Source organism: Colius striatus, chromosome 6 (assembly GCF_028858725.1).
Source record: "Colius striatus isolate bColStr4 chromosome 6, bColStr4.1.hap1, whole genome shotgun sequence".
Taxonomy (NCBI): domain Eukaryota; kingdom Metazoa; phylum Chordata; class Aves; order Coliiformes; family Coliidae; genus Colius; species Colius striatus.
Window position 1 is genome coordinate 7,644,384 of NC_084764.1, and position 21,000 is coordinate 7,665,383.

The 21,000-nt window shown below is 40.1% G+C and overlaps 1 protein-coding gene across 1 annotated transcript in view; it reads right to left on the reverse strand.

Annotated features, from left to right (window-relative positions):
* The window catches only part of EXT2 (exostosin glycosyltransferase 2), an 88,389-nt gene that overhangs the window by 53,328 nt on the left and 14,061 nt on the right, over window positions 1-21,000 (reverse strand). The window contains exons 6-7 of the mRNA XM_061997974.1: window positions 19,065-19,204; window positions 18,101-18,194 (exon numbers count right to left, since the gene is read on the reverse strand). Coding sequence (XP_061853958.1) covers window positions 18,101-18,194; window positions 19,065-19,204 — 234 coding nt within the window. The remainder of the gene's footprint in view (window positions 1-18,100; window positions 18,195-19,064; window positions 19,205-21,000) is intronic.

A 21,000-nucleotide genomic window follows, 5' to 3' on the forward strand; every position in this document is an offset into this window, starting at 1 on the left:
TAACAGCTGGATAATAGGCCGATTACCAACATTAGAACAAAATGAGTATTACATGCAACTGTGAAAGCAGAAGAGTTACATAAATAGGTAAGTGTAAATAATGCTTGCCTTGCTAAAATACCAAAAAGACACTAAGCAAAGAAGTAAATATGCCTTTCCCCATGCCCCATTTCTTAAGAAAAATGTATTATTCAGAACTCAGCAGCATCTCATTTTAAAAGAAAATCAGAAGAATATTAAGAATTAAAATTGACCAAAACAGTCAACTTCTTTATTCAAGTATCTTAAATAAAGAAGAGTAAATCCACAGATGTGACATTTCACTTTCACAGTAGACAGCAGCTCAGAACCACTGCTACAAGCAGCACTAAGTAGGAAGGATACATTTAATGTATCCTTTTAGCACATAACTTTCTAAAGCAATTATGAAGCTAATGTGTGAAACACACACAGCACTGTGTATTTAATTGTTACTCAATGCAACATTCCTATACCAAACTCTAACATTATTTATTAGAATTGCAATATGTATGATTATCTGTCTTCATAAGAATCCAAGTTGGTTTTCCTCCTTCAGCAGAACCAGGATGGATCTGTTCTAGCTTCTCATCGCACAAGGAATGCTTGCAATGTCAGACAAGATTACACCTTTATACCAGAAGCAAAACTGGAGAAGAGGGCAGAGGGAGTTTACTTTTTATAGACTAATATTTACGTAATTAATTTTTTGTAAAGAGCTAGAAAATGTTCCCACAGTCAGCTGTAATTTTTTGGAGTTGTGTTTCTTTAAGGCAGAACTCAAAACCTTCTAAGGGGATTCAAAGTCTCCAAACAGATGTTTCAGGGTCTCATTACTTCCTCCCCACCTTGTTTGCTTTTATAAAGCAGAACTGATTAACATGGCTCGGTACTGTCTGCTGCTCAGCATGCTCAGCATTTTGGGAAAGTTTTCTGTTGGGAAGATGTATGTTGACTCCATTTGAAATGTATTTTCTGCTCTATTTGGTGTGCTTGAAAAGCCTACGTTGGGATGTAAAAAATACCTAGGGCAGATAAAAATCCCATGAGCATGTTTGAGATACAGGAGAATCACCAAAATAAAATAAAATGAAAAACCAGCAAAGAGACACACACATAAAAAAAGAAGTATCTGTTCCTGACTCCTATGCCAACTCTCTAAGTATTCTTACACAGTTTTTATGAGCTGTCCATTTCTCTTTCCCACATCTATGAACTCAAAAGACTAATGGTTATATACCTGAGAGAAGCTTTAATACACTAGGTCGTGTCCATAAAATATGGGAATTGTAACACAACTAATTAGAGCTACCTGAAAGCCTTTCAGGATCTTGAAAGAAATGGTCCATAATTATAGATCTTGTCTCCCACATAGCATTCATTATACACCATTTACAACTATGGCATGGTCAGGCTATCACTGCTTTCAACTTGAACTGCAATTAACTTCTAGTATCCCAGCAGTCTGCTTGATGAGGTTTCAGAATCTTCTAAAGGCAACATGGTATGTGGACCACAGACTTGGGAGAAAATGCTGACTTTGTATATACCTAAATATTGCTTAGGCATGGGCAAACTAAATTGTAAATAGAGATCAAAGGTGTATTTTGTGCCACTGCCAAAACACCACAGATGAATAAACGTTAACCTGTGGGATCTTGGTGTGGTTGTATAGCTCCCCAGGAACTGCAAACAGGTAGTAAAGAAACACAGCTTCTCTTCCCCTTCTAAATTTGTAGATAAACAGAAAATCTAGGATAGGTGCAAGATGAAAGACAGAAAAGTACTACTTTCTGTAACAGCCTTATGTGTCAAATGTAGAACACTGAATGACTTGACAGAAATACATTATCCAGTTGCCCAGTGAGTTTGAAGTGACCAGAATCTCTTAAGATAAAATAGATTCCTCGTAAAATTAATTCACCTGAATCCAGTTTCTTCAGAAAATTATACAAAGCCAAGACTGCTTCAGCATGGAAGCCAAGGACTGAAGGAACAGGCCAAACTCTTCCTTCTCTCCAAGCAGTGAGTTCTGCAGACCAACGTCACAAACAGCCATGCCAGAAAGTAGTTCTAAACCGTTTCCCTTTCTTCTCCCCCACTCCACTTTCAACTGTTGGACACTCATTAGAGCAGCCATGAAAACCCACCACTTTCTGTAAAGGCTCAAGTTGTTCAATATAATGTGAAAGTATTAATTCACCTCTACAAACAGGTACGTAAACATTGAGGAGCACTACCAGTACCTATAAGACCAAAGAAAAAGGTTAGAAAATTTTTCTTCCTCAGAACTCTTGGTAGTATTTGTCTTCCTTCAGCCAAGTAAGCAAGCATCCAACCTGAAAGTTCCATTCCACTTGTTTTCAGCTCCGGGGTTTTATTCAAGTGACTACAAAGAAACTAAATTGACAACATTCAGTACATACTGGAAAGAGCTTGAGACGGGAGCACTTGCACTTATTTTCACAAGAGACAACAGGCAGCAGCAAGCAGTAATCGGGTAGCCTGCTCACAGAGAGTAACATTTATTTAGGTAAGGTGTTATTTTCCTTCGAAATAAACACACTTGGGGGCCTAGCATCTCTTTATAAGCTCTTTACAAGCCAGCACAGCATCAGGTTACAGAGTCCATTCATATTATGTTTGTAAGTTCTAGTGTTAATGCCACTAATGGTGCTGCAGCATAGAGTGCAGATCAATGCAAATCTTTTGATTCGTTTGTGAGAAGAAAAACACTGGGCATGAGGCGAGGAAAGGAATACTTTCTGTAACATTCAGATCAAGGGGAAAACAGTCCATGAAAGGGACTTTCTAGCCTCCTGTCTTTTTGCAGCCCAGGATTTGGGAGTCAGCAAAGCCAGCAAAAGGGGGAAAAAACAGGGTTTGCAGAGGAGTAGTAAAAGTTAACTGCCCATAAACCACCACCACTCTCAGCTTTTAGGTCAGGCGCCATGATGCTGTAAGATTTTGCCCCACTGCAGGAGTTCAGTGTTTCCAAAATGCCTTGAAAAGATTTACAAGGCTTTGAAATCTAACCATTTCACACTGCCTAGGGTGACTCTACTTAAGTGCTTTCTCTTCTCGATGGCTCCTGATCTTCCTGGTTTTTACTCCCTTGACCAGTCGAGTTTAGGAAAGTCTGGACAAAAGAGCATGGCCCAGCTGCTGCTGCAGCAGCACTGGCCTGGACACTTGCTGATCTTACTTTTCATCCTGGTTCTGTTACTTATTTCAGAAAAAAAAGCACTTGACTTCAATTTGATTTCCTGGTTCTACTTCAGCCTGTCAAAGGTATGGGTAATATTCGCCTCAGAGAGATGTTGTGAGACTTATTCTAGACCTTTCAAATTCTGAGGTGGAGAGAAAACCAGAAAAAGACTAACCCCTCTTATTATTTATAAAAAGAAACCTTAAACTAATAAAACTCATATTTAGCTAACCAGCACTCCCAAACTGACTGACTGCAGCAACCCTTTGCCACAATGAGTACCTTCAGCAGAGATACAAAAGATATTACAAGCAATGCCTTCAGCTTTACTGTGCATCTAAGAGCTCTAGGTATGGAAGTTGTCAACTAAGACCGTCAGGCTTTTAAGTTACATGTGTTACTGTAATAAAATCAATTTTTTTAAGTTACTGAGACCTAACAAGTGATTGTCCATCAAGCAAGCTGCTATAATTGGTCACAGCAACCACCTTCCTCCTTCCAGCCTCCTTCCATTGTACAGTAGGATGAGACAGGCTACTGAGGTTCAAAATAAACAGAATTATTATATATTTGTCCCATACTAAAGAGGCATATGAGTACAGCTGATAACATACAGTAATCAGACAGCAAGCTTGAGCTGTCAAGCCTCCTACTCCCCTCAAGTTAAAATGGGACAGGAGAGAGGGAAAATTCCTCTTTTGGAAGAACAAGTATTTGATAAAAAGCTCCCCAAGACAAATTTTGGTTTCAGACTGAAGACCTTATAGCCCCAAATTATCACATTTTTCTGCCTATGCATTGTAATCTGCCCTCTCTTTCTGGACCACTGTTTCCACAGCTGGTTTCCGGTTCCAACAACTTCTCTGCTGATCATACAGATCACCTTTAATACACAGTTTTTCATTAAGGATGATAGCAGCTGGGTCAGCTAAACCAGTGCCAACTTTGTTTCTTTCACAGGCTTATGAGAAAGTCTCAGAAGACTTTCAAGTATTAAGAATAAGACAGTGATTTGATGTTTCTAGAAAGTGGTCAGAAATGGAGTTTAAAAAAATCCCAAAACAGTGCTTATTTGGCTTAGGACCCTCAGCAATATCACACCGTCAAGTTCAACATACCTAAAGCTGTCTGGCTCATTCTTCCCTCTGTAATCAGTGCAGAAAAATAACAGGGTCATTCAGAGACAAAGTTAGAGCTCTGGTACCTTAAAATGCCACTTGAACAAGTCATCTTGCTCTTAAGGGAGCATGAGAGGACAGAGCAAGTGACTAGCTGTGGGCCATGATACTTCTCCCCCTTGAAGTCTTATCTTGAAAAATGACCTGAGGGCCTGGCCCTCTCATTTTGCCTGAGAGGCCCAAAGATCTGAAATGAGAGCAAACAAGAATGTAGGCCACAGTTTTTCCAAAACAATTTATCTGTTTCAGTCTATGGCAAAAAAAAATAAGAGCCCTGCTCTGAAAAGTTGGCTCACTTTTGGGCTGCCAGTACAGTTACCCCCAGCTGGAGGCAACATCTTTAGAAATTGGAATCTCAAAGTTAAAATTACGAATCTTGTCCACATACAGAGACCTTGATGTAGGAATTTGAAGAGTTAAACCATTAAATCAATGCAACACTGGTAAAATCATGCTAACTTGCCTAAAACTGAAAAGTATTCCAAATTATTTTCATCTTTTGTAGAAGATCAGATTAAAAGCACCTTTCAGACTTGACCTAAGCTGGTGGTTATCTGTCAACAAGGACTTACCCAAGAAAAGCAGCAGTGTGGGCATTGTATGGAGTGCTCCTAACATCAGCATGACACTTGTAAAAGCTAAAATGGGAGTAACAAGGAATTGCACTTTTGAGGGTGACTGCTCAGTTCAGATGCAGACAAATCCATAATTTAACACTGAGCTTTTCCCAAAGCTCAAACCAGAAGTTTCACTACAAAGGAAAAAGGAATGAGCAGTAGGACAACACAGGGCACAAATAGTTGTTTCCAGTTAGCTAAGGTTTGCTTCTAATGCAACACGACAACCTTCTTTTAATATTGTTTCTGAATTTTCATTCCATCTTTCAACTCTTGTTTCTGAGCTATATATGACTCTCAACTAAAGCCCTGAAAATATCCAATTCATCTATTTAATTTATACAACTTCTATGAGGGGCCAATAGAGCAGTATTCCTTAATTACAGGACACCTCTGCAGGATGAGCAAGCAAAGCAGTAATTTGTATCATTGCAATCCTGTTATTTTTAAGAAAGAGATTCTAGACAGACATTTTGTGCTGCTGCTTTTTATTGTAATAAAACCAAAATTGATCTTCTAAAGCAAAGCAGAAGGTGGATTTAACCACCTGTTTGAACATCTTCCACCGTACTAATTTCAGACATAAAAACAAGCATATTTGTCTACTTCAGATTCAACGACAGAGCGAAAACTAAATCTTTCCACTATCCAAATTTCTTGAGTTTTTTCTTTTTGAAGCTGCCAATTCATAAGGGGACAGAGGTCAGAGTTCAAAATGCTAGTCTTACCCTTCAGATACCAGCCACTTGGGAGTAACTCACTTCTCCCCTGCCTCTCTGTTTTATTGCTGTAAGCCACTTGACAAATGCTGGCTCATAAGAGCTAAGGGTAAAGGAAAATGTTAGTGCAAGCTCAGATATTAATCTTAAGCTTCTTACACTGCAGCCTTCCTCAGATTCTCCTCTTTGGTGCTCTGAAAAGAATCACTTATATCAATTCTAGGAATCTGTATGTACAACACCACATACTATGCATATATGAGAATGGTTCTTTGAAGCATATCTGTTAAAATTTTGGTTCTTGCTTCCATATTTTCACCTAATTTGTAGGGGCTTGGCGGTTCAGTTTGTTTGTTTGTTTTGGGTGTGCTTTGTTTGTTTAGGTTTAAGGGTTTCATCTTCTGTTCTGAACAAAAGTCTTGTTCTGCTTCAGTTCTAGTTCAGATGTATGACGCAAGCAGTTTTCAAGCTGTTTTCAACAGAATACTTCTCATTTTCTCTCATAAAATGGTAACATTTTATTTTTTTTTTTAAATCCTGCACTACCTTGACTCTCAAAGTACAGATTTCTGCTATTCCTTGTCCTACAGATGGTAATGTAGCTTTAAAAACAGCAAGATCTCAACACTTGGATAGATAAAAATACCACTTAGCACTGGTCTCCCCTCCCTCCATGTATTTCTACACCTCAAACTTGCTTCTGTGATTAATGAGTATGTCAGCTTCACAACTCTGCTGCAGAAATGCAACACTGCACCAGTCAGGAAACCTGACTTACTGCCCTTGCACCCTACAAATCCACTGCCAAAGTACCTTTCACAGTTATGGAGCCAACAAATAGCTATCAGCATGAGGAGCAGCAAGGAATCACTCCATTCTCAGCTGTGGCTGGGAATTCTGTCAGAAAGCAGAGAGACAGCAAAGAAAGCAGCAGGATGAGAAAAAAGTAGTTTCATAAAGCACTTAGAGCTTTAAAAACATTTAATGTACAAGTGGCTACTATTTACTGAATTACCTTTGCTCCCAAAGAGCTTTCAGTTCTGTCTTCCTATTTGCAGGCAAGTGACATGTGTTGACACCACAGACATAACACAGATATAAGAGAGTAATGTAGAGCCTACTCTGGCTTCCAGATATTCATATCTACATAATCAGCACTGATAATTATGACTATGCAGACACAAAAACTAGTCCACTCTCTTCCCTCCAGTTTCCAGGAGTTTGCAGGGCTCCCTGATCACTCCATTTCAGCAAGCTATTTCTGTGAAGGGGCAGGCACACCTAACTGGAGAAGCAGTCAAAATTACTTGGATCTGTGTCATCCTGAAGTTTGCCCTTTGCACACTTCTCAATTAAAAACATGAATCCAGACTTAGAGATCTAGACTTACATTCTCATTGATTTGACAACACTCTAAAAAATAACAGAAAGCAAATCTAAGTATGTGATTGCAGGAATATTCAACTACTGTACAACCACAAGTTGGGGGGTGCAGCAGAGTGGGGGACATTTTAGCCACATTTCTTGACAAATGATGGACAGGTCCTGAAACTGAAAGCAATAGGTTTCTAGTCCTAGGGGTATTGCCTTCAAATATGTCTATGTTCTCAGGGTAGATCGGTTTTCCCTGCTGCAGGCATCCTGCTGAGAGGTGAGGTCCCAAGCAAAACACAGGAATCTGACTGCAAGCCTTTGAGGTGGCAGGAGCCAAGGGAGGTTCAAAGACAAGGCTGGCTGGTGAGCAGCACCTCTGAGCACTGGAGAGGTTAGAGGTTAGTAAAGCAGGAGCCACTGGCCAATAAAACAGTGTTTGGAGAGCCCACACTACAGATAAATTGGGGATCTGTTTACACCTTTCCCAGCTTTCTGAGTTACACACACTGATGCTTCCCACTGTGATCTTGTCCTATGTCCACCAGCATCTCCCCTCCTCAGCAGCTGGCCTGCTCTCTGCTGGCTGGCTTTGTAATGTGGCTAAAGGAGGCTTGGAAACTTTTAATCAGCATCCAGCATCAAAAATAAATAAATAAAAGCACAACTGCTTTTATTTGTGTCAACTGCTGCAACAAGATCTGTCTTGTTTGAGATTTCCCATGACTGCTGTACTAATACAGGGAGAATAGAAGCTTAAATTCCCTTGATTAGAGAAGCTAAACACAAAGCAAGCCCACTGCCAATCACACACATGAAAGGACAGCTTTTTGAAGCAAGAAAAAAGAAATCTAGGTAGGGTTACCACCATATTATAGCAGTCAAAAATCAGCACATACCTCAATTTCAGAGCTTAAGCTCTATACCAAAAAGAACTTGCCCTTTTGATGAAGACATGGTTTGCTCTGTTTTCTGTAAGCTGTGTAGTTCTATTTTATATAAGCATAAACATACACTACCACACAGTTCTCCACATTAGACAACTTTAAGCACAGATGGTACTGCCAGCATCACTTGAATTCAAATACATCTTACTGACTTATGTAGGGGCAAAAACTGAAGAGAGGAACTCTCTTCATGGAACTCGTAAGAGGTTTTTTCCACACCTACAGGAAAAAAAAAGTCAGTTTAGGACATGGTGCTGCTTTTTTAATCTCCACACCTTAAAAATCTTAGCTCAAGCTATACAACAATACCTCGTCCTTCATGACTCAAACCGAGCATGGTTGTATGTCAAAGTGATTAATAATTGCTGGTTGTGATAATAATATGTGGTGGTCATACTGCAATGGAACAAGCTGAAGATAATTTTACATGGACAACAAGAGTTATTTACTTCTCCTTGGCAAACACCTCAAAGAGCACGCTGAAGGGGAATATTCTTTACTGCATGAAGCCAAAATGTTGTAAAAAGGAAAAGTAATCTCAAAGAAAACCATTAAAGCTTGATACAGAAGCCCTTGCTACCCTAAAGATGGAAAGTATATCGCTGACCCACGTTTGGCATTTATTCCACATTCATCTTTTGCTTCATCTGAACAATTAAAAAAGGGAGGAAGGAGGAGCTTTCCCCCTCCCCTCAATACATATATAACATGGTCTCTTTGCTTTTGCTTGCTACAGTGCTGGGAAGCATTTTACCGTACACTGTGCTGTGTGGGGAAACTGAGATGGAAGTATTCTGTGGATCCCCTAGGACCAGAATTCCATTACCAGATGAGTTCAGTTGCAGTAAAGAGTATTTCTTATGCTTAACCCTAATCTAACAATGTCTACCCATGATCCTTTATCCCACTATTAGCAGCCTGGAATATGTACGTCCTCTATAATCCTCCTCTCCAGAGCACCTGTACAGATTTAAGCCAGTGGGACAGAATATATGAAGACAACTAATGCCAGGTGACATTTTCACTTCTAAAGAGCACTCAAAGTTGTCAGCTAATGGAAAAAGAAAGGAAAAAAAAAAAGAGGTACAAAGGGGAAAAGAAAGAGTCAACCCTCAAATACAGGTTACACCATTTGCCAGCTGAAGGGCATTACAGTATATTCCTAGCACCGCTCATTTGTAACAAAGATACATAATTTCCCTGTGTACAGGCATGTAAGAAAGTGTTAGATGTATCTGCACAATTTACAGGCAAAGATTAAAGGAAAAACCATTTAAAGACTACCTGGCAGCAGATTGTGTCTATAGAACATGTAAAACTTTTGTATATTACAAGACAAACATTTCTTCTGTGTTGTAAGATATGTTTGATTTAGTCACAACAGTATCCAGGACTTTCATAATATTATAATTTGACATTCCATAAGTCATTTATGCCTCTGCCTACTCACCAGTAAAATGGATACAAGACCAAGGGGTATTCACTACTACTTAATACACCCACAGGCAATTTACTACAGCAGTGCAGTGTATTGATACTAAATAGGTAAATGCTAAAGCTGTAACACTGTTGCTAACAAAGGGGTAAATGGAATTTGATAAAGAGATATTCCGTGGTACAGAGCAAGCAGCAGCAGGAGAGCACAGAGTAACAAAGAATGAGTGGAATAAGTGGAGAGGTACTTATTCATCCATTCATCTGCAGCTAACTGCTTCAGGTGAATGACACAGAATATTTGCAAATATTCTTTCTAAAAGAAGTACACACCCTTTCCATTTCTGGATCAGCTGGGTTCATCTGTAGTCTATTTATGCTGTGTAAAGCAATCTCCAAAGGGTAAGTATCCAAAGTCCACTTTGCAGAAACCTAAAGACTCTTAAAATACAGACTCTTAAAATCTAATCTTGAAAATCAAAAACTAATATTCTCTTAAAACAGCATAATTTCCCTCTCACAGTTGGAGTCTAACCTTTTGTTGTTTAGAGGCTGCAAACCCAGATACAGAGCCAGCACAACTGCATCCTGTAAAAATTATCCACTGACGTGCTGATTGCTCTCAGATTTCTGAGCTCTATCTCAGAGATGCCACAAAGACCACTCAGGAAAACAATAAGCATAAAAACAGTTTTCTTCATTCTGCAAGGCCACAAGGCAGGACAGACCACAGGGGGAAGGCAGCAAAAAAAAAATAAGCCTAGGATAAGGATACCCTCCACAAGAGATGAAGAGGGGAGGGGGGAGCAATGAAAGTCTCATATAGAAATGCCAAGGATTCTACAACTCCCCTGGTGATCCTGGCAGAAAGCCAGGAAAAAGTTTTCTCTTTCCTTTGCTGTTTGCAGCAACAAATCTTTCCTCTGGGGGAGGGGTGAGAGGGTTGGAATTAACTTCACTGCATCTGATAAGATGGCAAATTGTCCAGGCCTGACATTTATGGGGGACCCGGAGCTCCGCTGAAGCACTCTGGGAGGATTAAAGCTGGGTTAGTCTCTCCAATCACACTCCTTCAAATGCTAGGAATGGCAGACAGATGAAAGTTCATCTAAATTTGATAATGATGAGTCTAAAGAACTCAGAGACAGAAGCTGTCCCCCATCAGGGAAGGGATTGCAGCTGGAAGTTGAATATTCTCATTAAAAGAACTTGTAAAAATTCAACTCTGCTCAAAGAGCTTGGGTGCCCAGATATTGAAATGAAGTTGTTTAATTGGCTAACGAGAACTAAATCCCATCTCTTTTATGTGGGCTGCACCACCCACAACAAAACTCCACCACCCATTTGCCTTAACTCTAGCCAGGACCTTATTTCACTGGAAGGATGGGATGTTTCACACGCCGGCAGCGATTGCCTGGAGCCAGCAGAAAGGCTCATATAGCTGTCAGCAAGCTGATAAGAGCTGAAATTACTCTACAGAGCCCTCTTTAAGGAAGAGCCAAAGAAGCACATTAAATGAAAGGGAGGAGGGGTCAGAAAAGCCAGCCACTCATGTTGTTTTAACGTGGCACTAAAACAAGTCATTGATTTATGCATGTGTCTTCAGCTCTGACCTGGAATCTGAACTTTTCTTCAGGTCAGGGCTGAGGCACATGGGATGCGCACCAGAAAAACCACAATAGCTTGCCCAGGTATCTTGACTGTGGGAGCAAACACTGCAAACTATATGTTTTCTACCCACATTTCTTAAACTGGATTGCTTCTCTTTTTAGCTTTTAGTTGTCCACAGAGGCTGAAAAGACAAGAAGTGGTGATTATGCAAAACTTTAATTAATAAAACCCAAAAATGCTGTGTGGCCACTGTTTGAAAGAGTATCTTGTAGGGCTTCAAGAAAGTGAATTATCCATCTGTACAAAGGAGGAAACTGTACATCTCAGTCAGTATCCTTTCACTGAAGTATCTGGCAGCCAGTGAAGTTAAGATGCATTTTAAAAACACCACTGATGATTTGACAAGGTTACTCCACGAAGCATTTCAATACCAAGGTCTCCTGCAACCCCAAGTCCTGAAGCTGCATCTCTGTGACTGTATCAGGTTTAACCAAAGAGCCTTCTGCTCCCCTATTCTGTCACTGACAGTGGTCCATGGCAGGTAGCTTAGGTGCTGCCCAACACAGACACAGCAAACATAAGCAACTACTTCCCAAAGTACTCTCCAGCTTACAGCAGTCTGCAACTCAGGAACTTCTAAGCCAGAGGGTCTATCTTTGGATTCACCTTCACCAGATTTTCTCTCTCTACATTTGTTCATCCAGCCTTTATGCCAATAAAAACCCTTTGCCCACACAAAATGCTGTAGCAGTGAGTCCCACAGACTACCTACTAGTTCTGAGAAAATAACACTCCCTTTCTGACTTTTTCATAGCAGATTCCCACTAATACAAGGGAAACATCCAGTGAGTTTTATCTAACATCCTACAGTCACATTCACTCACCACTTTACGACTCTCTTATTTTACTTGTATTTACTTGTTTTATATTCTTGCTCCTCATTCACTTTCAAAATGAAGAGCATCAGACTATTTAATCACACTTCTCATGAAACTGTTGATCACCCTTGTTGTATTCTATCTTTTTTAAGATGGAGAACCATCCAGTGCAGACATACAACAGACTGAGGCAGTGGCATAGTATTTCCCATTTTGTTCTCTACCTCTTTTCTCAAAACTCTATTACTATTTTTGATCATAACTGACAATGGAACTTATATTTTCAAAGAACTATTTATTCCAGCTCTAAGAACTCTTTTCCAAGGGAGTGCAGCTAGTGGGGAGGCCATGGCTGCCTATGTGAAGGCTGATTTCAATTGCATATTGCTTTGTATATTGAGTTTCCTTTGTCACTTCACCATTTGCTCACGCTGTACCTGAATTTCCTTGGCTTAAGATGTGTCAGTTCCAAAGAAAACCTTTTCCAAAGCAGAATCATTCATAAGGGGTAACTGCAAGGGGTTCTCCTATTACTGTTAGCTTGAGTTGCAGTTTCCCTTAAAAAGCTGCCCTGTTCTGGAGTGCGTACCTTTTACACAGCTACCTAATTCTATGGCGTTCTTTACCTCCAACATCTCCACCTCCTTGTAAGTTTGGTTGAAATCAGGCTGTAACAGAAATCAGCAGGCACATTTTATCTGATCATACCCTTGTTTCCCCAGGAACCCAGGATGAAAAGAATTCCTGCACTCAAGAAGAGTAGCTCCTCATTCTCGCACTGTGAGACAGCACAAAGTCACGCAGTCTGCCAGACCAGATATTAGTTCAAAAAGTTCTACTTTGGGGAGGTGGGAAGTGTTATAAAGTCAAAAACGAATAGTCACACAAAGCTTTCCTTTGAAAATAAACTCTCTACCTAAAATCTGTTCCGTGAGAAAGAATGCCTGAATAAACAGAGGAGTAACTCCTCTACTCTTATTGCAGAGTACTTTCATACTCCAGTCCTATGCTTTAACGAGCCCATCTGTGTTAAAAGCCTTCCAAGAATGTTGCTATTTAGTGAGGAAAACCGCCTTCATATTCAGACAGACAGATTCATCTCATAGCAAGAAGGGAAAATAGGCATGGAGGTCCAGATATAAATTGAGTAAAACTATCATGCAAGTTAAAGACATTTATCTATCAACTACAGTGATGAAGTCTGTTTCTAGAGATTAACAGGGTTCCAAAGCAGAACAGTCTCTGTTGAGAGGGGAACTATACAGGGTATGGGATAAGCAAATGCCAGCAAAGCTCTGTTTTGCTTTTTTTCCTTTACCTATTTCACTCTCCTTCAGGAGCAAGACAAAGTTTCCAATTTCCCTCCCTATCATACAAGTTTACTTCTACTCCTTGCCTCTCCACTCACAAAACTTTGCAGCTAGCCAGCTGCTGGTTTGTGCTGCAGAGAAATTAAAACATAAAGATGCAGCACCAAGTCTGCTGGATCAGTAGCTGTGCAGCTGAGCTGCTGATCGACTTGCCTCTGGGCACTTCTGCCAGTGTTTCAGACTCCATATGGAACTATTTGTGAGAGGGGGATGGTTCAAGGAAGCTTCAAAGCAAAGGAGAATGACAACATTACTGTAGAAAACAGACAGGACAGCAATCCCAGAGATGCATAAGTTTGATCCAGACTGCTATTAATTTTGGCAGCTCAACTAGCAGAGGCTCTGTTTGATGGTCAGTACGTTGGAGTTTATAAGAGCTATCACATGCTAGTCTCCAGTTCTATGGACATAGGCTGTACATGTAGTACTGCAACTATGCAACAATTTTTCACATCAGTGTAGGTGAGACTATGAACACAGAAATTATTCCCTTAGGCACATCTTAGGCAGCAAACTGAACCAGGAATGGTTGAGGGCAAAACGTGCTGTGAGTTTGAACAATAAAAGTGCCAAGTTAATATGGCTCATCTCCAGACATCTCAGCACAATCAAGGTATGATGCAGGATAGTAGAAATCAATTCTGATTACCCACATTCCAGCTCTGCTCAAACCAGTAAACCTCTTCTCTGGTTTATACACGTACCATATGACAAAAGAACTGAGTAAAATAAAACTGTATCACAGGAAATCACAGCACAGGTCACATCAGCCATAGATCCCAGCAGATAACTAGTCCAAAGTTAAAGCCCCTGTATTTCATCCTCTTCATGATAGTATTGTGTGATCAATGTGCAAGCTGTAAGGAAACATTTTCAAATATGAGTTCTCATATACTTTAAAGTGTAATGACTTCTGTTTAAGAGCCTTCCTCTCCAGCAAGTCTATGGCTACAAGAACCTCCAGAAACAAAACAAAAATTAAGCACAGAGAAAATTACACTCATTAAAAGCAGACAATCTATTTCACCTTGAAAAAAACCCCAAATTCGTATGTGTGTGTGTAAGTATACAAAAATTATATATACTTATATATGTATATACATGTATTTTAACCTTGATGCACTATCTCCAGAGAATCAACTACAACAAATTACTACAAAAAGAGTACCTAACCAACAAAGAAAACTGTCAAGCTAACATTTACAACAAAAACTGCTTTAATTATGAGGTTTTCCACCTAGGGATAAGAATTATGTCATAATGAAGACAACCACTGAAACCAAAGTAGTTGGACAGCAAGGCTCTTATCCCACAAGGTTTATCAGACATAGAAAGTCTGATAGGAGGCATTTAAAGTAAGGATTTGCTCTGTTTGGCTAAAAAGGATCTCAACTATGTCAGAATATGTCAATGAGTTCCTTAATTTACTGAAAAGGTATGTTAACTGGCAGGTAGTGGCAACACATGTTCAGTAAGTCTTTATCAAAAATGCATTGTCTCCCCCAGTGGAATGTTTTGTTCAACACAAACGGGGTTTGAAGTTAAACCTAAACACATCCCGACTGCAAAGGGAACAGCGAAACGTTATAAAACGATTTTCATACCCACTTCAGTAAGAGCTCTTTGTAAAGATCCCTTTTTCCTCATTTTAACATCAGTTGTGGACCATTAATGTCACGTTATATCAAACTCCAAGTGTTTCGTGATGTAAAACCAAGAAAGAACATGATCGTTGTGATCTATTTGTGGCTCCATCTTGGTGAGAATAATGCTCAGTGAAACAAGAATGGAGTGGAAAAAACCTCCTCAGATCACAGTGCCAGTTTCAGTCAGTCCTCTTCCACTTGACAGAAAACAAGCATCAAGATATTGTACATCAGTTGAGTTCTCAGACCTTGGAAGTTGAAGCAGCAAAAGACAGTGGTTTAAATACTACTGAGAAATGTGAGTTACTTGCAAAGCCAGAATATTTTGAAGCTATTGTCACCCTTCCATGGGTAAGCAGAATAAACAACTGCTACAGATCACGTCTGAAATCATGTATAAAGCACTCTAGATCATTTGGAGATTTGTTCTAGAAATGGGTATTAGTTGAGTTTCATTTTAATAATTTCTTGCCTGAGAAACAAAAAAAGTCTTGCATTTGTGACAAGCTCACTTTGCTTCTGAAGTCCCCTCAGCACCAGCCTCCTCAAAAACCTCCTCACACTTCAAACTGTCTTCTCCTATCATCCCTTTTGCCTTATCTTGTGAATCTTTACTCCTTAATTACTGCACATTGTCCCAGAAATGATGACACTGAAAAAAACGGGGAAGACACTTTGTCCTAAGATGCTTTCTCAAATCATTTAAGTTGAAAGACAGCAAATAAATATTCAACTGCTCCCTACTGTGAGGAGAAAGGAAACAGCAATCTGTAGCACAGGTGGAATGTTGGTGTGTACTGATCAATGAGGAAAAGCAGTTGGGTTACTGGTAGCTCACACAGTACCTTTTCACTGTGTTGAATAGCTAGAACAGAACGAAGTATCAGCAAGAGAATTTCACAGATGCTTACAGTGGGATTTTGCTTACCTTAAAAATAAGTTTGACAGGACAGGAAATGTCAAAATGAGGATATGTTTACATATCCTCAAGATGCAGACACAAATAATTCACAAAGAAAAAGAACCTTGTGCTTTCATGCTGACACTCTTTACTACCACAACACATGACTACATCCTCAACAAAAGCAAGAAGATGGGAGAGGATGCTTCAGAAAAAAACCCCATGTCTCCCACCTTCAGTCAACAGAATGACAGCTTCCAATATGCTCAGTGATGCTTTGGGCCCAGAAATGGTCTGATTACTGCTGGCCATGTATAATGCAATGAGAGTCACTCCAGGCAGAGCAGAACTGCATTCTGGGCATTAAAAGATCTGATCTTTTAACTTAATTGTATGGAGCTCAGATGATGTAGACTACTTAGAGACCACCTGAATTAAGGAAAGAGTCTACTCACTTGTTGCATTGTGAAAGTTTGGAGCTTTCTTTGGGTGGCTGCTTTTGTTGTTTGTCACAGGTTTTTTTTAGAAACCAGTGCTGTTTCCTGACTTCACACTTTAAATTGGCTGTTTAAGCTGTCCATAATGTCAAGTACATTCTCTGTAGAATAACACTATCCCGAGATTATTTTATGATATTAGTAAAAAGGACAAGAAACCACCAATGCTCACTTTAACAGATCATTAATGCCCGTTTTAAAGCTTTACTAGGCAAAACGCCCTACTTTTAATATTTCTATGTCAGAGGAAAAAAAAAAGAATTAAATAAAAATCTTGTTCCTAGGAGCTGTAACAGCAAAGGTACCTCTTCACCTGCCACCCCCTGTGGCAGCTTGGTGCTGCCAGTAGGCCCCACTAAAACAGGTTGGTTGTGTGAAGGGACTCAAGTGAAAGGAGACCCCTGATGGCTGCTGACATATTTGCACTCTCTGTGCAGAAAATGAAGTGGCACTGGCAACAGGATCCAGGTGTGAAAATTTCACTAAATTTGAGACTCCCTTTTCCCCACACATATCTAGTATTAATAGACATTGTGCAGCTTATAGCACTATCTAGGTAGAAATAACTAGACCTGTATGTTATACCCTCAAAAACCACAACTTGGGTCACTTTTTACAAGGACCACACCACAAATGATTCTGTCACTACAATTGGGTACTTTGGGGATTTGAGAAATATGTCTTTGTAATTCTTGCAGAAATTTGACTACAGAAATCCCATGGGCCTTTAAAAATCACTTGAGATAAGACAGTTTACTTCTTCCCTGCATACCCATCTCTGCACTTGCTCTATGCCTCAGCTTCTCACCAGGAAAAACAATGAGAACATTATCTTCCTACCTTATAAAAATATATGCTTAGGTGCTATAAGTCAAAACCTCAGTTTCACATTTCAGGAGATCTGCTGTAACTCAGAATGGGAAGACATTGATCACTGTGGATGCTAAAGATCCTCTAACATATTTCACAGCAGCATGTATGTTAACATAGTAGGTTGGAGAAAATCCACTCTGAGCAACTGAAGTCTGCTAAATGAAGTAGTGTTCTGCAATTGCAATTACCTGCAATACTCTTAACCTCCTGACTCAATGGGTAATGTAGACTAACAGCTGCTGTTCAACACATTCAGCTGTATCAGTGATGGGTCAATGTATAACACTGAAAAGTCATGTTGAACCCATATTTTCAGTATAAAGAAAGAACAGGGTTGAATAATCAAAATATTAACATGAGAGTAGAAGGGATGCTTCTGCATTCCAACAGAATTCAGAGTCAGGCAAGTGTATGAACCTACACTCCAACCATGAAGAAAGGTTCTCCTTCCCCTCTACATTGCCCTGATGAGGCCTCATCTGGAGTCCTGTGTCCAGTTCTGGGCTCTCCAGCTCAAGCACGATAAAGAACTTCTGGAGAGAGTCCAGCACAGGGCTACCAAGATGATCAGGGGACTGGAACATATCTCCTATGAGGAAAGGCTGTAGGACCTGGGGCTGTTTAGTCTGTTCAGATGAGGGCGCCCTGGCACAGGCTTCCCAGGTTGAATGTGGAGTCTCCTTCCTTGGAGGTTTTCAAGACCCACCTGGACACATTCCTATGCCACCTGATCTAGGTGAACCTGCTTTAGCTGGGGGGGTTGGACTGGGTGATCTCTAAAGGTCCCTTCTAACCCCTACCATTCTGTGATTCTGTGAAAGGAAAAATTCACCTGTCTTTGCATCTCTTCGATCTGCCGCTGGGGGACACTTTGCAGAATACTGTACATTTCAGGCATCTTCTCCTCAGGGATGACAACAGAGGCCCTATAAGCAGAAGAACAGAAAACAAACGATGAGAAGAAAAGAGTTCTATGTTCAAAGATGTCAACTGCTTTTCCAAATCAGAATCTTTTCCTGCTATAACAAAACACATTCATAAGGTATTAGCAGACAGCAGCAGTTTTCTCTCCGTGTAATTAGCTGTTAAGTAGCAAACCCTTCTGTCCCCCCAGTCTGTCCACAGATAATGCCACAAAAGTCTGTGGACTGATCTATACAGACAATGTAATAAATATGGATGAGACAGATCCAGAAATCCTGAATTCTCATCTCTGCATTGCCACTGACTTGCTGTCCACTGAGACTTTTGGAGGGACCAAACAGTAATAGCATATACAGAGCTATGTATACAAATGAGCAAGTCTTGTACGTGTTATCCCAAGATCACACAGCCAGGCATACTGCATGCATGAAAAAAATCATCTGAGCTCTTAAGACAGTCTATTAAGCTACAAAACAATTCCATCTTTCAGTCTGAGATGACTTTAGGAGTCATCCCACAATGCAGAGAATGTGGCATTCATGTGATGAAATTTGTAGAGTATGTTTTGCTTTAAAAGAGCTTGAATGGAGACCAGTCCTCAATGAACCCAAGCACAAGACAATAAAGCAAGTTTAGAAAAAAATACGATTGGCTACAGGATAACCAAATGCTGTCACCTCTGTCTTGTTTATTTTCCTCTCCAATTTTTGATGCATAATATATCAAGGGCAAAGACTACCTGTTTCTTACTCTGCATTCTACTTCCTGTAACCCCCCGTACACTTGACTTCTCACACAGATTCTATTCAAATCTCTGACTGAAGCAAAGCCTCTGATGCAGTGGTTCGATGTACAAGCGTGAGGGTACAGACCTCTTCCAGTCCAGAACCTCAGAGAAAGGTAAAATGTAGGAGTCAGCAATGATGACTGGGACACAGCCAGCTTGAAGAACATCACTTAGCACAGCCTGTCCCAGGCGAGCTCCACGGAGAACGACACAGAATGTAGACTCCTGCCAACAAATGGTATCCAACACGGATGAGGAAAACAAAGGAAATGTTAGATTTATACTCTGTGTGTGTGTATATGTATGAATATATGCATTATGCTTTCCTGCCCTCCCCCTCATTAAAAAAATGGTAAATAGAAAGCAGACTTGCTCCATGCAACCAACGCATTCTGAACTGTTAGTTAATGCAAAATAATTACATAACTTCATCTTCCAGAGGCTCAAAAATATCATAAGTGGATAAATGAAAAATCAGTTAATGGGGCTGTTCTGTGCTTTATTTTTATGGCCAAACTTCAGAATTCCAGTTAAGAAAATTCAAACAGGAAAACAGGCTAAACATTCTAAAAGCTTGACACAACAAGATGAGCAACAATTAACACCAATTGAGTACAAAATGTATGAAGCCAACCTCATTTTCTTCTGTGATAGGGCAATCCAGTTCTACACATAGCAGAGATGTAACAGATTCTGTATCTCAACTTTAAAAGGTATTTGATATCTTTGATAGTATTTTTGTAGGCAAATTAAGATATCATGGGCTAGATAAAGCCCTCATTGGCTTCATTGTTACATAAATGATAGTTAGAGAACTAGCTATAAAAGTGACTCACAGGTAAAACAGTGACGGCTCAAATAATCTTTCCTAGGTGCAACAACAGTCAATGAGTCCCTTAGTTCACCAAGCATCAGAATTAACACTATACTTATGAGATCTGACAATACCTGTGATTTTGTAGGATTAACAAGTGTAATGGGTAACAGGATTAGAGTTTGCATTATATAGATAAATTGACTAAAAAATACCAATACCTATAGGGTTCAGCACTTAGCCAAAACTATCCACAGAAACATAAAGGATGAAACAATCGGCCAGGTTTTGTGCTTTGCACAAAATGACATTTCCTACAAAAGGACAGGAAAACAAAGGGCATTCATGTGTCAGCAACGTTGAGCTGTTGAAAAAACAATCTAAGAGACCTGAAGGAACCACTCACTCTTGTCAGTAATAAAAGACCTCAGACAGAGCAACATGTTCAGTCTTGGGCAATGCACTTCTAGGGGTAACAAAAACCCCAAAGATTCCTCCTCTTGAAAGTCTCACCTACAAGGAAATCAATACTACTTATTCTGAAGGGGTTAAGGCAGAAGGAAGATGGCAAAAGGGAGCTTCAAAGCTATAAAAAGTTAAGAATACAATCCACTTGCTCGTGTCCACAACAAAAAGCCGTGAGTTTAAACTGCAATTTAGAGAAGACTTCTTGACTAAGCGGCACTCACTCTGTAAAGAAGGTCTTTAGTTCTCACTGACACTGAGGAACCTTGCTAAAGATTCAAGATTGCAAAAGAAATGCTTGTAGAGTTCAGCTACACAAACAAGGCAAAAGCCCAAGTCAGTATTATCCCTAAGTCTAAGAAAGAAAAATAATGAAGTTGATACAGGGGCTCCCAGAGATAAGAAAACATCTTTCCAGCTTGTGTTCTGTGGCCTGAGGAAAAGGAGCCATGAGGCTCAGCGGGGCAGCAAAACATCAAACTGGAACTAGGAAATACAAGGGGGTTTGCTGGCTCTTCCCTTGTTTCCTAAAAGACCTGCGCTCATACCCACAGAGTGCTTGAAAATCTCATCCAAGAGAAGACTGCAAACAGGAAGCATTAGCAACCCAGAAGCCCAAGAGCTGTCTAGTAGCAAGTCTGTGAAGGCAGAGCTGCAAAAGATGGGCTGTGACTGAAGACCCCCTTCCCCCACTCTCAGACAGGAAGAGAAGGAAAAGGGGAATGGAAGGAGCAGAGAGAAT